This window comes from Bos mutus, chromosome 1 (genome assembly GCF_027580195.1).
Source record: "Bos mutus isolate GX-2022 chromosome 1, NWIPB_WYAK_1.1, whole genome shotgun sequence".
Classification (NCBI taxonomy): Eukaryota; Metazoa; Chordata; class Mammalia; order Artiodactyla; family Bovidae; genus Bos; species Bos mutus.
Window position 1 is genome coordinate 138,965,034 of NC_091617.1, and position 13,815 is coordinate 138,978,848.

General features: G+C 45.0%; 1 protein-coding gene across 1 annotated transcript in view; it reads right to left on the reverse strand.

The window, feature by feature from the left end:
* Positions 1-13,815, reverse strand: part of DSCAM (DS cell adhesion molecule) — a 692,286-nt gene that overhangs the window by 16,054 nt on the left and 662,417 nt on the right. The window contains exons 30-32 of the mRNA XM_070363231.1: positions 13,248-13,397; positions 2,345-2,542; positions 528-830 (exon numbers count right to left, since the gene is read on the reverse strand). Coding sequence (XP_070219332.1) covers positions 528-830; positions 2,345-2,542; positions 13,248-13,397 — 651 coding nt within the window. The remainder of the gene's footprint in view (positions 1-527; positions 831-2,344; positions 2,543-13,247; positions 13,398-13,815) is intronic.

A 13,815-nucleotide genomic window follows, 5' to 3' on the forward strand; every position in this document is an offset into this window, starting at 1 on the left:
CCCCCAATTTTCAATACTTCTCAAGCAGCAGAGAACTCCCTTCTTAGACCCTGGGCTCCCAGAGCTTTGTGATCACTTGACTGACAGTATATGGCAGAAGTGCTGCATCAGTTTCCAGGCCCAGGCTTAAGGAAATGGCTATTTCCACTGTCCATCTCTTGGGACACTGGCTCTTAGACAGGAGGAAGCATAAGCCAGATCATGGAGAAACCTGTGTTGGGAGGACATGGCCAGAACCTACCCTCCAGGTTAGTGACTGAACATGTCTTCTCCAACCTAACTGGGGTTCTCCATGGACACAGCTGGAATGGATATGTGTGTCCCAATCAAGCTCTGACTCAATTTCAGATTCATACATGAAATAAATGATCATTGTTGCTGTAAGCCTCTAGGCTTTGGGGTGGTACATGGTTCAGCAATCAATAAACAGAAGACTAGTCTAAACACCAACAAGGCTTTCGCAGTGGAAGAGTGTGTCTTGGGAAGACGTGCTTCCCCGACACTGGTCCAGGCGTGTCTCGTCTCACCTGGCCGATGTGCCTTTGGAACTGCCATGTTCATCACTCGTCCTCCATCCTGAGGTTTGGGGGGAGAGGCGGTGAACCTGCAGATCCCTGACTCCGAAGGGGTGCTGGAGGTCAGACTGTCTGTGTACTCATTTGTCCCTGCCGTCAACTGCTCGGACGATGTGTCTGAGATGAAGCACTCCGTGATGGTGAACTTGGCGTGCCTCAGCTGCTCTTCCATCTTGGCGTGCTCGTAGGCCCTGGCCAGTTCTTCATAAGTGGAGGAGGCACTTTCTGTGGAGACCATGCTGCTTCGCGCTCGATCTGTGCCATGAAAAAGAGAAAACGAGATGATGAGTCGTCACTGGGAGTCTGCACTGACCGGGTGGTGATGGTGACCTGTGGCTGGTTCTCCCCACCACTGGGCAGCCGGACAGGAGTCCTGGGTCTTTATCTGAGGACTGCCTTTGTCACTGTGAGGCCACCTTCATGAGCCTCAGCCATGTGGCTTCAGGGCTTCAACTGACTTGCTGGAGGCACCTGTCCCCAATATGGGACATTGCCATAGATCAGTAATACACCCCCCTGAAAACTTCTGCTTTTAATTAAGACAGCTTGCTTGTTGTTTAGTTGCTCAGTCGTGTCTGACTCCTTGGGATTCCATGGACTATAGCCCACCAGGCTCCTCTGTCCATGGGATTCTCCAGGCAAGAATACTGGAGTGGGTTGCTATTTCCTCCTCCAGTGGATCTTCCCAACTCAGGGATCAAACCCATGTCTCCTGCATTGCAGGCGGATTCAAGACAGGTGGGAATGCAATATGCATGAATACGCCCCTCCCTGCTCTGCAAGTCTTCCTGGGCCACAGGGACACTTTCATTGTCAGGAACGATCTGAGCTCTGTGTTCAGCTCCTCTGGCCTCCGTGGGGCAGGAATACAGGCCAGTCCTTAGCAATGAACATGTAACTGCATGGAATTGGTCACTAGGCAGAATCGCAGCTGAACCCTGGGGCACATCCTTTGTGTTTAAGGCTCACCCTTTATGGGGACCAGAGACCCGCCAGAACCCTAAAAGGTACATCTTGGGTAAGAGGACTCTCTAGATTTTAAACCCACTCAAAAGTTCTGAAGTCACCTCAGTGGAACTCTGAGGTTCTTGTAAGAGAAATAACTGCCATAAAAATAAATGTACGTGGTGATGCTCCACCTCTGGAAGACTATTTTTGAAGTATATCATCCAGAACAAAAGAAAATGAGTATGAAAATTTCCTACAGCTATTAAGTTTAGATAGAATTTCTTTTCAAAATTTTAGATTGGAGGGAGGGTGGGCAACCCAGTGCTATTCTTAGGCTCTGTCTTCCCTCTAGGGTGAGGTCTTGGCGAGTGGGACAGACAGATAATCAAGCCCTGTTTCATTGTCAAATGGATCAGCCATGTTCCCCATCCAGGGTGCTGTGACCTTGTCATGCAACTTCAAGTCCAGTCTTAATCCTGGGGATGGGAGTGGGCCACACACCCTCTCAAGGTATAATCAGGGTGATTGTAATCATGGGAGAACACTTAGAAACTTCTGTGTTTCTCTCAGCAGAGCAGGAGTGAAGGGCAGAGGGAGCAGTGTGAGTCTGAGATTAGGGATGCCTGCAACATAGATTCTTTTGGTTTTGCTTTGCGGACTTGGCTGGACCCTAGATTTGGCCACTAAAGTACAGCTTCATCGGTACCCGTCAGGTCAATGGTCCAGCAAGTTGAAAGTGACCTTGAAAGGGTGCAGGTAGGGCCCTGAAACTCAGAGTGTAGTCCTGCTCATTCAGGGAGGAGGCAGTAGGCAGGCCCTACCTGTGTCTTGTGAGGGGCTGACGCTGTAGCTGTCACTCTCCTTGTCCATTGAGCCTGCGGCCCTGGGCGTTGGCAGCCTCCAGTCGGTGGTGAGGGTGTGTGTTGAAACGGTGGGGTGGGGTCTGTTGAGGGTCCACTGGCTGGCATACCGGTTCCTCGCTGTGGGCCCAGCCTTGGCATTCCTCCTGGTGGTGGGATCTGGGAAGAACCAGAACAAAGTCTATGTTTGTCTTTGGGAGGGTGGTCGGCTGTGATCAAGGTGTGGAGTGGGGTGCTCCCGATTCAGCTCTATGATCCACTCACGCTGCCTCCGGGAAGCTCTCTCTGATTGCCCTGTATGGAGCACTGGTTTCCTTTCCCCTAGGGTCTGAAGCACTCATGTGATACTTAAGCACTTAAACAATCCCTGTAGAGAAAGAACATCAGATTTGGACTCAGGAGTTATGAATTTGAGTCTTACTCTGGGCTCATAATAGTTTCATGATACCCCTCATATCACTTAAACTTTCTAAGAATCACCACCTTCTGTAAAAGGAGAGAGTTGGACCGCGTATGCAGTAATGGGGCTTCCTTGCTATAGTATTACCTCCAGGTATTCTTACAGGTTGAACTCTGTTCCCTCAAAAAGATTCATACGTCCACATCTTGAGCCCGGAACCTCAGCTGGTGATCGTAGTTAGAAGTAGGGTCACTGCTTTTGCTATTAGTTCAGATGAGGCCAGACTGGAGTAGGGTGCCTTCTGGAGCTAACATAACTGGCGTCCTTACAAGACAAGGAGACGGACAAGGAGGAGAGGGTGATGGAGGCAGAGATCAACAGCCTCAGCTGGACTGAGGAGCTCGGAGACCACCACCACACACTGGGAAGGGGCAAGGAAAGGTCCTCCCCTACCAGCTTCAGAGGGGGTGTGGCCTGCTGACACCTTGATTTTGGACCTGTTGCTAGTGGGACTGTGAGAACATCAATTCTGGTTCTTTAAAGCCACACCAAAAAAGAAAAAAAAGCCAGGCAGTTTGTGACATGTTTTTAACAGCAGCTCTAGGAAAGGAAGCAGGGGTCTCCTGTATAGATTGCTGTCTAATATTAACTCACTGCCTCAAGTATGACTGTTGTTCATCAACTAAATTGCAGTGCTCTAGAGCAGGGAAAGAGGGAAGATCCATTTTTGTCCAAACACTCTCTTATCCCTTTGCATATGGCAGCATCTCTTCAACGTGATTGTCTGAACTCTGACGATGACTTGGGTGATTCGATGTGCAGAACAAAGGGTTCATGCATGTTTGGATGTCCCGGCTCTGCCATCTTCAGAAACACAGAGATTTATGGACACACAGGCTGAAGCCAGGTGGGTTTCATCATCTCTAAGTCTGGGAACAGAGGCAAGAGGTCAAGTGGGTAGATGGAGTTCTTAGCTCAGCTCTTAGCTAAGAAAAAAAAGATGGTCCAACAGCACCGAGTGTTGGACACTGGAATTCTGTGGAAAAGGGAGAGGCCCAGTTACTGGCATGATTTTTCTGGGGCTCCATCCTGAAGGCAACATAGGGTCCTTCTCCATTTTTGAATTCTCTGCTTTTCAAAGAGGAGTTTTAGGCAGTTCTATTTCAAAAATGATCCAGCTACCTCTCTACACTGCCATCTGTGATGACTGCTTATCACTAATGGAGCACTTTCTAAAGAACAAAAAACAGAGGGACAACCTGTGGCCTGATGACATGGACTCATGATGCTCCTGAGCCTCCAAGTCTCTGCAGGACAGAGTAAGGGTGTACATCTTGGGATCATCCAAAATTAACTGAGAGCCTACCATGATCTCTGGACACAGACTACCTTGGATGAATACATGCAGCCCAGAGTCACTTTACAGTTGAGGTGATGGAAGCTCAGAGAGAAGTGATACAGCTATTAAGTGATAAGAACAGAACTCAAGACCCCACCTGTCAGTCCAAGACTGCCCATTACTTGGCCAAGCGTGTCCTCAGCCGGACCCCTAAGAGTCAGGCACGGAGTCTGCGTGACACTAGCTTGCTTATAATTCCATGCTGGGTCATGGGGCACGACACTTGAAAGTGGTGAAATGACTTTCTTTTAAAGTGTGGGATTTTCCTTTTTGCCAGTTTCCAGTTATCAGACTTGGAATCTAATCCATCATTCTACAACATTGCAGAGAAGCATAAAGATGGCAGCTTGGTCAATATATTTTAAGATTTCCTGGATCATCAAAATGCTCCGTCTTGGTGCATAATTCTCTGGGGCATTGATTTTCAGACACATTTTATCCGTTACTTGCAAAATTCCACGGACGACTTTTTGGAGGATTTTTGGGGGCCTTGATTAGAATGTAAATGAGTTATGCTAGAGCACCAAGCTCTCTGGACAGAAAGGTATGAATGATAATTGGGTTTCTCTGCCTAAATGCTAGGAGAGAGGTCCTCAAAGAGACAGAAAAACCTCCTGGTAGGAGGCTGCATGTCTCTCAGGCACTGTCAACATGATAAGTGGAGCTTAAATAGTGGAGCTTGTTATTTAAATGCTAATGAATCTTTTCCAGAAAATTACCCAGTCCCTTACATAAGTTTTGAGGGTTCTTATTTTTATTCTTCTTTAAGCTGCTTGTTGGTGCAGCTAGGGATCAAGTTTACTCCTGGTGTGGATGCTTGTGGAAAAAGGGGTCAGCTTGAGAGTCTCACTTTCAGGACACAGTTTCCTCAAACTCCCCAAACCCCACACCTGTGAGCTTCCTCCTTCCAAGCTCACCCACCAACGGTGGGCCAGAGAGAAACCTTCACTCCCACAGACCCCTTTCACCAGTAAGATCACTCTATCTGGAAAGTTCCATGGTCACGTTGCACTGTTCAGGCCAGAAGTCTTTTCCAGTTAATTTTGTTCATTATCACTTTTTTTTTTTCCTAGATGAAGACAGCTTTACCAGTGGCCTGATAATGTTGGGAATATAGGTCATGATATTACTTTTTGAACTGCAGTTTGTCCTGCTCTAAGCAAGAATCCTATGGGCAAAATTGTCTCTGTATACTACAGAGAATACTACTCTGTAGAATACTACAGAGGGGTTGACACATTTTTTAATCATCAAGTTTTCTGACCTGAACTGAACTTTTCTGTAAGATAGTTTCTAAGATAGCAGCTAAAACAAAAACCTTACTTGGGTTCCACTTAGTAATCTCCTTTGTACATCTTCCTAGTTAATCTATTAACCAAATAAATGTTGGGGTTTACTGCCTCTGCATGGAAAGTAGTTTATCTGGGACCTCAACATTATAAATAAATTCCAGTGATGAGGTACCATGCTTGCTAAGCAATCAATGATAGGGTGTAAGTGATATAAATAACTCTTGGCCTTTCAACACCAGGTCTGAACTGGAATTATTAAGCTTCTGCCCATTGAATCAAATTATTTTAATTATCTTGAACTTGGGATAAGAGAGGATTTGGCAGATAATAGGGTTATAAAACATGCCATGTGGACCGCAATTGTGGGATTAATCGGCTTTTACTCCCTGCCACTGGTTTTTGACTTTTTCAGATGCTGAGGCCTCGGCTTTGTAGGATGAATTTACCAGTTGTCTCATAGAGAGAATGTAATGAGGAGGGGGCTGAATATTCCTATCATTTAAAGAATAAATATTTATGATTCACACCCTAGACTCTTCATCCCCATCAGGTACTTTTCCACTGTATGTTGAGTACCAGGATAGGTGATGGAGTGTGGCACATTTTTTTTTTAAGTCACAACAGGAAAGATTCAATCCATGTTGTAAACTCTTCTTATTTTATATATATGGGAAGTGACTTTCCTCCCTGGAGGTCCTATTGGAAGCACTGTCTCTGCTTAGAGGCAGTGTGGAGGGGTTAAGAGTGGGGTTTTGGGGTGAGCTCCTCTGAAACTGGTGCAGCATCACTCCTTGAGGGCTGTGACCTCACCAAGTGCCCACTGCCTTCCTCTCCGGGACTGGGGTGATGACCTCACCCACCATCAACACTGTCGAGAGATGTGAGTGAGATTAACCAGCTAGTGAACTGCAGGCATGTGGGAGGAATCAACCAACCTGGGACTGAACCCGTGATTCCTGAGTGACAAACACTTGACCAGGGATGGAGAGCATCCTGTTTAATGAAGATGATGATGGGAGATTTGGTAGGTGGACCAGGAAGGCTAGAAATTCACTTTAGAGAACTTGACAGGAAATAGCCATGAAAAATCACAGAACTAGATGTTGGACAGTGGAGCCTAGGTTGTTGCCATCTGTGGCGTCACAAAGAATTGGACACAATTAGCGACGGAACAAAAACAACAGCATAAAATGCTGGAGAATGCCAGGAATGCAGAAAGGCACTGACTGGTAGTAACTAGGGGAGACAGAGGTGAGGGGTGCAGGGGGACATGTCTTATTTGTCTACTAGTCCAGCCCTGCATGTGCCTGGGCTGCTTGGTGAACACTCTTTGCATGAAAGAATGAGTGACAATGGATGCATGATGTCCAGGTAAATATGACAAAACACACCCGGGTGATCTCTAACAGTGATCACACATCTTTGTACCCTTGCACTCTTGTAAGTAAAAAAGTGTATTCAGGTTCCCCAAAGTAATGATAACTCTAGAGAAAAAGAAAGTGTTACTTGCTCAGTTGCGACTCTAGGGACTGTAGCCTCTCAGGCTCCTCTGTCCATGGAATTCTCCAGGCAAGAATACTGGAGTGGAATGTCATGTTCTTCGCCAGGGAATCTTCCCAACTCAGGGATCGAGCCCAGGTCTCCTGCATTGCAGGTAGGTAGATTCTTTACCATTCGAGCTACCTTCAGTTCAGTTCAGTTCAGTAGCTCAGTTGTGTTGACTCTTTGCGACCCCATGAATCGCAGCACGACAGGCCTCCCTGTCTATCACCAACTCCTGGAGTTTATTCAAACTCATGTCCATCGAGTCGGTGATACCACCCAGCCATTTCATCCTCTGTCATCCCCTTCTCCTCCTGCCCCAATCCCTCCCAGCATCAGAGTCTTTTCCAGTGTGTCGACTCTTTGCATGAGGTGGCCAAAGTATTAGAGTTTCAGCTTTAGCATCAGTCCTTCCAATGAACACCCAGGACTGATCTCTTTTAGAATGGACTGGTTGGATCTCCTTGCAGTCCAAGGGACTCTCAATAGTCTTCTCCAACACCACAGTTCAAAAGCATCAATTCTTCGGTGCTCAGCTTTCTTCATAGTCCAACTCTCATATCCATACATGACCACAGCAAAAACCATAGCCTTGACTAGACGGATCTTTGTTGGCAAAGTAATATCTCTGCTTTTTAATATGCTGTCTAGGTTGGTCATAACTTTCCTTACAAGGAGTAAGTGTCTTTTAATTTCATGGATGCAATCACCATTAAGTATCTGCAAAGAGTCCTGGCCCTGGGGGTTGGGGGTGGAGGGAGGATGCGACTGTGTACATAGAAACACTTCTAACTGCAAATCCTGCCTGGTCCCCATAACCCCACTGCTGACTCATCATCCCATCATGCTGTTCTAATTTTTCCTTGTTGAGTTCAGTTCAATTCAGTCACTCAGTTGTGTCCAACTCTTTATGACCCCATGGACTGCAGCATACCAGGCATCCCTGTCCATCACCAACTCCCAGAGCTTGCTCAAACTCATGTCCATTGAGTTGGTGATGCCATCCAACCATCTCATCCTGTTTTCCCCTTCTCCTCCTGTCTTCAGTCTTTCCCAGCATCAGGGTCTTTTCCAATGAGTCACTTCTTCACACCAGGTGGCCAAAGTATTGGAGTTTCAGCTTCAGGATCAGTCCTTCCAGTGAATATTCAGGACTGATTTTCTTTAGGATGGACTGGTTGGATCACCTTGCAGTCCAAGAAACTCTCAAGAGCCTTCTCCAATATCACAGTTCAAAAGCATCAATTCTTCGGCACTCAGCTTTCTTTATAGTCCAACTCTCACATCCATACATGACTACTGGAAAAACCATAGCTTTGACTAGATGGACCTTTGTTGGCAAAGTAATGCCTCTGCTTTTTAATATGCTGTCTAAGTTGGTCATAACTTTTCTTCCAAGGAGCAAGCATCTTTTAATTTCATGGCTGCAGTCACCATCTGCAGTGATTCTGGAACCCCCCAAAATAAAGTCTCCCACTATTTCCATTGTTTCCTATCTATTTGCCATGAAATGATGGGACCAGATGCCATGATCTTAGTTTTCTGAATATTGAGTTTTTTTTAATTTTTTAGCTTTACAATATTGTATTGGTTTTGCTATATATCAACATGAATCCACCACAGGTATAAACGTGAATGTTGAGTTTTAAGCCAGTTTTTTCACTCTCCTCTTTCACTTTCATCAAGAGGCTCTTTAGTTCTTCTTCACTTTCTGCCATAAGAGTGGTGTCATTTACATATCTGAGGTTATTGATATTTCTCCAGTGATCTTGATTCTAGCTTGTGCATCATCCAGCCCAGCATGTCTCATGATGTACTCTACATATAAGTTAAATAAACGGTGACAATATACAGCCTTGACAAACTCCTCTCCCAATTTGGAACCAGTCTGTTGTTCCATGTCCAGTTCTAACTATTGTTTCTTGACCTGCATACAGATTTATCAGGAGGCAGGTCAGGTGGTCTGGTATTCCCATCTCTTTCAGAATTTTCCACAGTTTATTGTGATCCACACAGTCAAAGGCTTTGGCATAGTCAACAAAGCAGAAGTAGATGTTTTTTCTGGAACTCTCTTGCTTTGTTGATGATCCAACGTATGTTGGAAATTTGATCTCTGGTTCCTCTGCCTTTTCTAAATCCAGCTTGAACATCTGAAAGTTCACAGTTCATGTATTGTTGAAGCCTGGCTTGGAGAATTTTGCACATTACTAGCATGAGATGAGTGCAATTGTGTGGTAGTTTCAGCATTCTTTGGCATTGCCTTTCTTTGGGATTGGAATGAAAACTGACCTTTTCTAGTCCTGTGGCCACTGCTGAGTTTTCCAAACTTGCTGGCATATTGAGTGCAGCACTTTCACAGCATCATCTTTTAGGATTTGAAGTAACTTAACTGGAAATCCATTACCTCCACTAGCTTTGTTCGTAGTGATGCTTCCTAAGGCTCATTACACTTCACACTCCAGGATATCTGGCTCTAGGTAAGTGATCACACCATTGTGGTTATGTGGGTCATGAAGATATTTTTTGTATAATTCTTCTGTGTATTCTTGCCACCTCTTCTTAATATCTTCTGCTTCTGTTAGGTCCATACCATTTCTGTCCTTTATTGTGCCCATCTTTGCATGAAATGTTCCCTTGGTACCTCTGATTTTCTTGAAGCGATCTCTAGTCTTTCCCATTCTGTTGTTTTTCTCTGTTTCTTTGCACCGATCGCTGAGGAAGACTTACTGATAAATGAAAAGTGCTTTCATTCCTTGTTTCACACTGACTTCCTCCACTCAGAGGAGGTGAAAGTCTTTCTGTGCCTTATGATGCACCCCCATCCCTGAGCACTGGGCCACATGTGAAGTAACTAACATCTTCATAAATCCTTCTGAGTTGAATGAAGGAATCCTTAATGCTCCCCCACTGTGCTTACACCGTGAAAGCCATGAGGCCATGAGAGACACCACTGTGCCCCTTTCCACCAGCTTCCATCTCGCCCCTTCCACCAGCCTCTTGCCTGCCACTGCCCTCTCACTTGTCAGAGCTCCTGCTAGTGGCTCCGATGCAGGTCTGTGTGGATATTCTGAAAGCTGCCAGGTCAGCCTTCCCTCGTTCTTAGGCTGACTGAGCAGCTACCAGGCTGCCTGTGCTTTAGTTGCACTGTCCTCCTCTCCGGTCTTAACCTTTGATGACTAGCCCTTGTGCATCTCTGGTAGTTGAGCATTGACATGGAGCTAGAAATGCTGGTTCTTCATCTGGTGAGCAGGGAGGATGCTGTGCCACGAGCCTGGCAGGCTTGAGGCTCCTGCACCGCAGAGCACTCCAGGATCACGCCTAACACCTGAGGAAGTGGTTGTTATAATGTAGAGTCCCTGGCCCCACCCTAGACAAAGCAGCTCAGAATCCTTGGGTGTGGAGGCCTGGAATGAGTATTTTAAACGGGCCCTCTGGGTAATTCTGATGCATACAGAAGACTGGGAGCCACTTCCTGGGGCAATGTCCTGTGTCCCCTCCCTCTTTCCTACCCTCCTCCTCAGAACAAAGGCTTGCTGAGGTCAGGGATCCACTAATGGAAGTCCCGGGATCTGTAACCTTTCTTGGGTTGAAGAGCCCTAAGTTGAAAAGCCCTAGAAAAGGCAGAAGAACCAGAGATCACATTGCCAACATCCACTGGATCATGGAAAAAATAAGAGAGTTCCAGAGAAACATCTATTTCTGCTTTATTGACTATGCCAAAGTCTTTGACTGTGTGGATCACAATAAACTGTGGAAAATTCTGAAAGAGATGAGAATACCAGACCACCTGACCTGCCTCTTGAGAAACCTGTAAGCAGGCCAAGAAGCAACAGTTAGAACTGGACATGGAACAACAGACTGGTTCCAAATAGGAAAAGGAGTCCGTCAAGGCTGTATATTGTCACCCTGCTTATTTAACTTATATGCAGAGTACATCATGAAACATGCTGGGCTGGATGAAACACAAGCTGGAATCAAGATCACCGGAGAAATATCAATAACCTCAGATATGCAGATGACACCACCCTTATGGCAGAAAGTGAAGAAGAACTAAAGAGCCTCATGATGAAAGTGAAAGAGGAGAGTGAAAAAGTTGACTTAAAACTCAACATTCAGAAAACTAAGATCATGGCATCTGATCCCATCACTTTGTGGTAAATAGATGGGAAACAAAGGAAATAGTGGGAGACTTTATTTTGGGGGGTTCCAGAATCACTGCAGATGGTGACTGCAGCCATGAAATTAAAAGATGCTTGCTCCTTGGAAGAAAAGCTATGACCAACCTAGATGGCATATTAAAAAGCAGAGACATTACTTTGCCAACAAAGGCCCGTCTAATCAAAGCTATGGTTTTTGCAGTAGTCATGTATGGATGTGAGAATTTGACTATAAAGAAAGCTGAGTGCCGAAGAATTGATGCTTTTGAACTGTGGTGTTGGAGAAGACTCTTGAGAATCCCTTGGACAGCAAGGAGGTCCAACCTGTCCATCTTAAAGGAGATCAGTCCTGAATATTGTTTGGAAGAACTAATGCTGAAGCTGAAACTCCAATACTTTGGCCACCTGGTGTGAAGAACTGACCCACTGGAAAAGACCCTGATGCTGGGAAAGATTGTGGCAGGAGGAGAAGGGGAAGACAGAGGATGAGATGGTTGGATAGCATCACCGACTCAATGGACATGAGTTTGGGTAGGCTCCAGGAGCTGGTGATGGACAGGGAGGCCTGGCGTGCTACAGTCCATGGAGTCACAAAGAGCTGTACACGACTGAGCAACTGAACTGACTGAAGTGGTTCAGACAGCCGTCCATGTAGTGTAGGGTCCTGAAGTCGCCAGAAGCAGACTAGGGAGGATTGTGATGGAAAAATTTGTAGCTGGGGAGAATGTCAAGGACCCAGGAGCAATTTTTAAAAGCAAGTCTCTTAATCTTACTTATTCCTTCACAAAGCTGATCCTCATTCATGTCTTCAGAAAATACTCATATCATCAGAGAAGGAAGGATGTGAGGTGATATAGAGAGGAGGAATAAAAGACTCCTTTAGAATGTTCTTCAAAACATTTTTTTCAAGTGAATTTCAGTAACGGCTAGCACTGTTTTCCTGCATAGTGTGATGTTATTTAGGAATCAACCAGTTTGCTTCATGAAGCTCAGTACATTTCATAAATGCTTTACAAGTCAGACATTATAAAAAATAGCCTTTTACATTGTAATATTTATTTTTCTAATTATAGCACTCTACTTGGAGAATGTAAATTTCTGCAAAGAGAGTGATTAATGATTTAAAAGCTAGACATCAAAGCTTCTGAAAAGATAGTAATCTGGGCATCCAAACAATTTCAATTATGAAGGAACCAGAATATCTAATTAATAAGCTTTAGATACATATTAGGGGATTTAATTTCATTGCAGTAATTAATTTCCATATAACATGGAATCAAATATTAATAATTAAACCAAACACAATCCCTAGATTAAACAGAATTATGTTTTTCTCAAACAGTGGTTCAGGAGAAAAGCATAAGCTTGGAGGACAGACAGACCCACAGCTCAATCTGGGTTTTGCTACAAAGTACGTGTACAATTTTGGGCTGTTTCCTCACTCATAAAATGGGGGCTCTGAGAGCTGCTGTGTAAGTAGCTACCTTGCAGGGTTGTTGTAAAGATAAAAATATGACATCAATCTTTTTATCCCAACCCTGGCACAGAGTAGATGCTCACTAAGGTTAACCAATTTCTTCTTTCCCTGTGTTGTCTAAATTAAAAAAAAATATTAATATTTTAATTTTATGAAATTTCTAACACTTTCATAGTAAACCAAGAGTTACTGGCTTTAGTTGATATAACTTTTTAAAAGATTTGTTTGATTTGGAGCATTTTTAAAGTTTTTGTTAAGTCTCTTACAATATTGCTTCTGTTTTATATTTTGGATTTTTGGCCACAAGGCATGTGGAATCTTAGCTCCTCGACCAGGAATCACATCTGCACCCCTGCACTGGAATGCATAGTCTTAACCCCTGGACCATAAGGGAAGTCCCTCAGCCAACATAATTTTAATGACAGCTAAGATCAAACAATACCAACTTGCTCTGCCAGTCAAAGACGTCATTACACGTATCTGTTTCTCAGGCAGAGAGCTAAGAAGCCCCACGCTTTACTGCACAGGGATGGACCACGGACGCCTTCTCAGCACTGACCACAGCTACACAGTTTAAATGACATTTGACCCACTCACTCGTTCCTGGCCGAGCGTCTGAGACATCCACCAAGGGCCCCGTGGCCTGCGACACCGATTGGTAATGGACCGTGTGTGTCACTGTCAGGGACTTCTGTTTCGCGGCCTCTCCGAAGTCAGCGTCTGTCAACAGGACTGTGGAGCGATCGTCTGCAGAACAGTGGAGATACAGGAAACCAGACACGATTATCCCCAGTCAGGGACTTCCTGACCACTTCTCTCCTTAGTACTTGCATTATTATTTTCTTTTTTAATTTTAAAATTTTTATGAAAGTATAAATTCTTTACAATGTTATGTTAGTTTCTGCTGTACTGTGAAGCGTACAGTGAAGTGAAGCTATATGTATACATATATCTCTTCCCTCTTGGACCTCCGTCCCATCACCCCCGTCCCACCCCTCTGGGTCATCACAGAGCACGGAGTTGAGCTCCCCATGCTACACAGCAGGCTCCTACTAGCTGTCTATTTTACAATTGGCAGAGTGTGAATGTCATTCCTGCTCTCCCAGTCTGTCCCGCCCCTTCCCCACTCTGTGTCTACATGTCTGTTCTTTATGCTTGCCTCTCT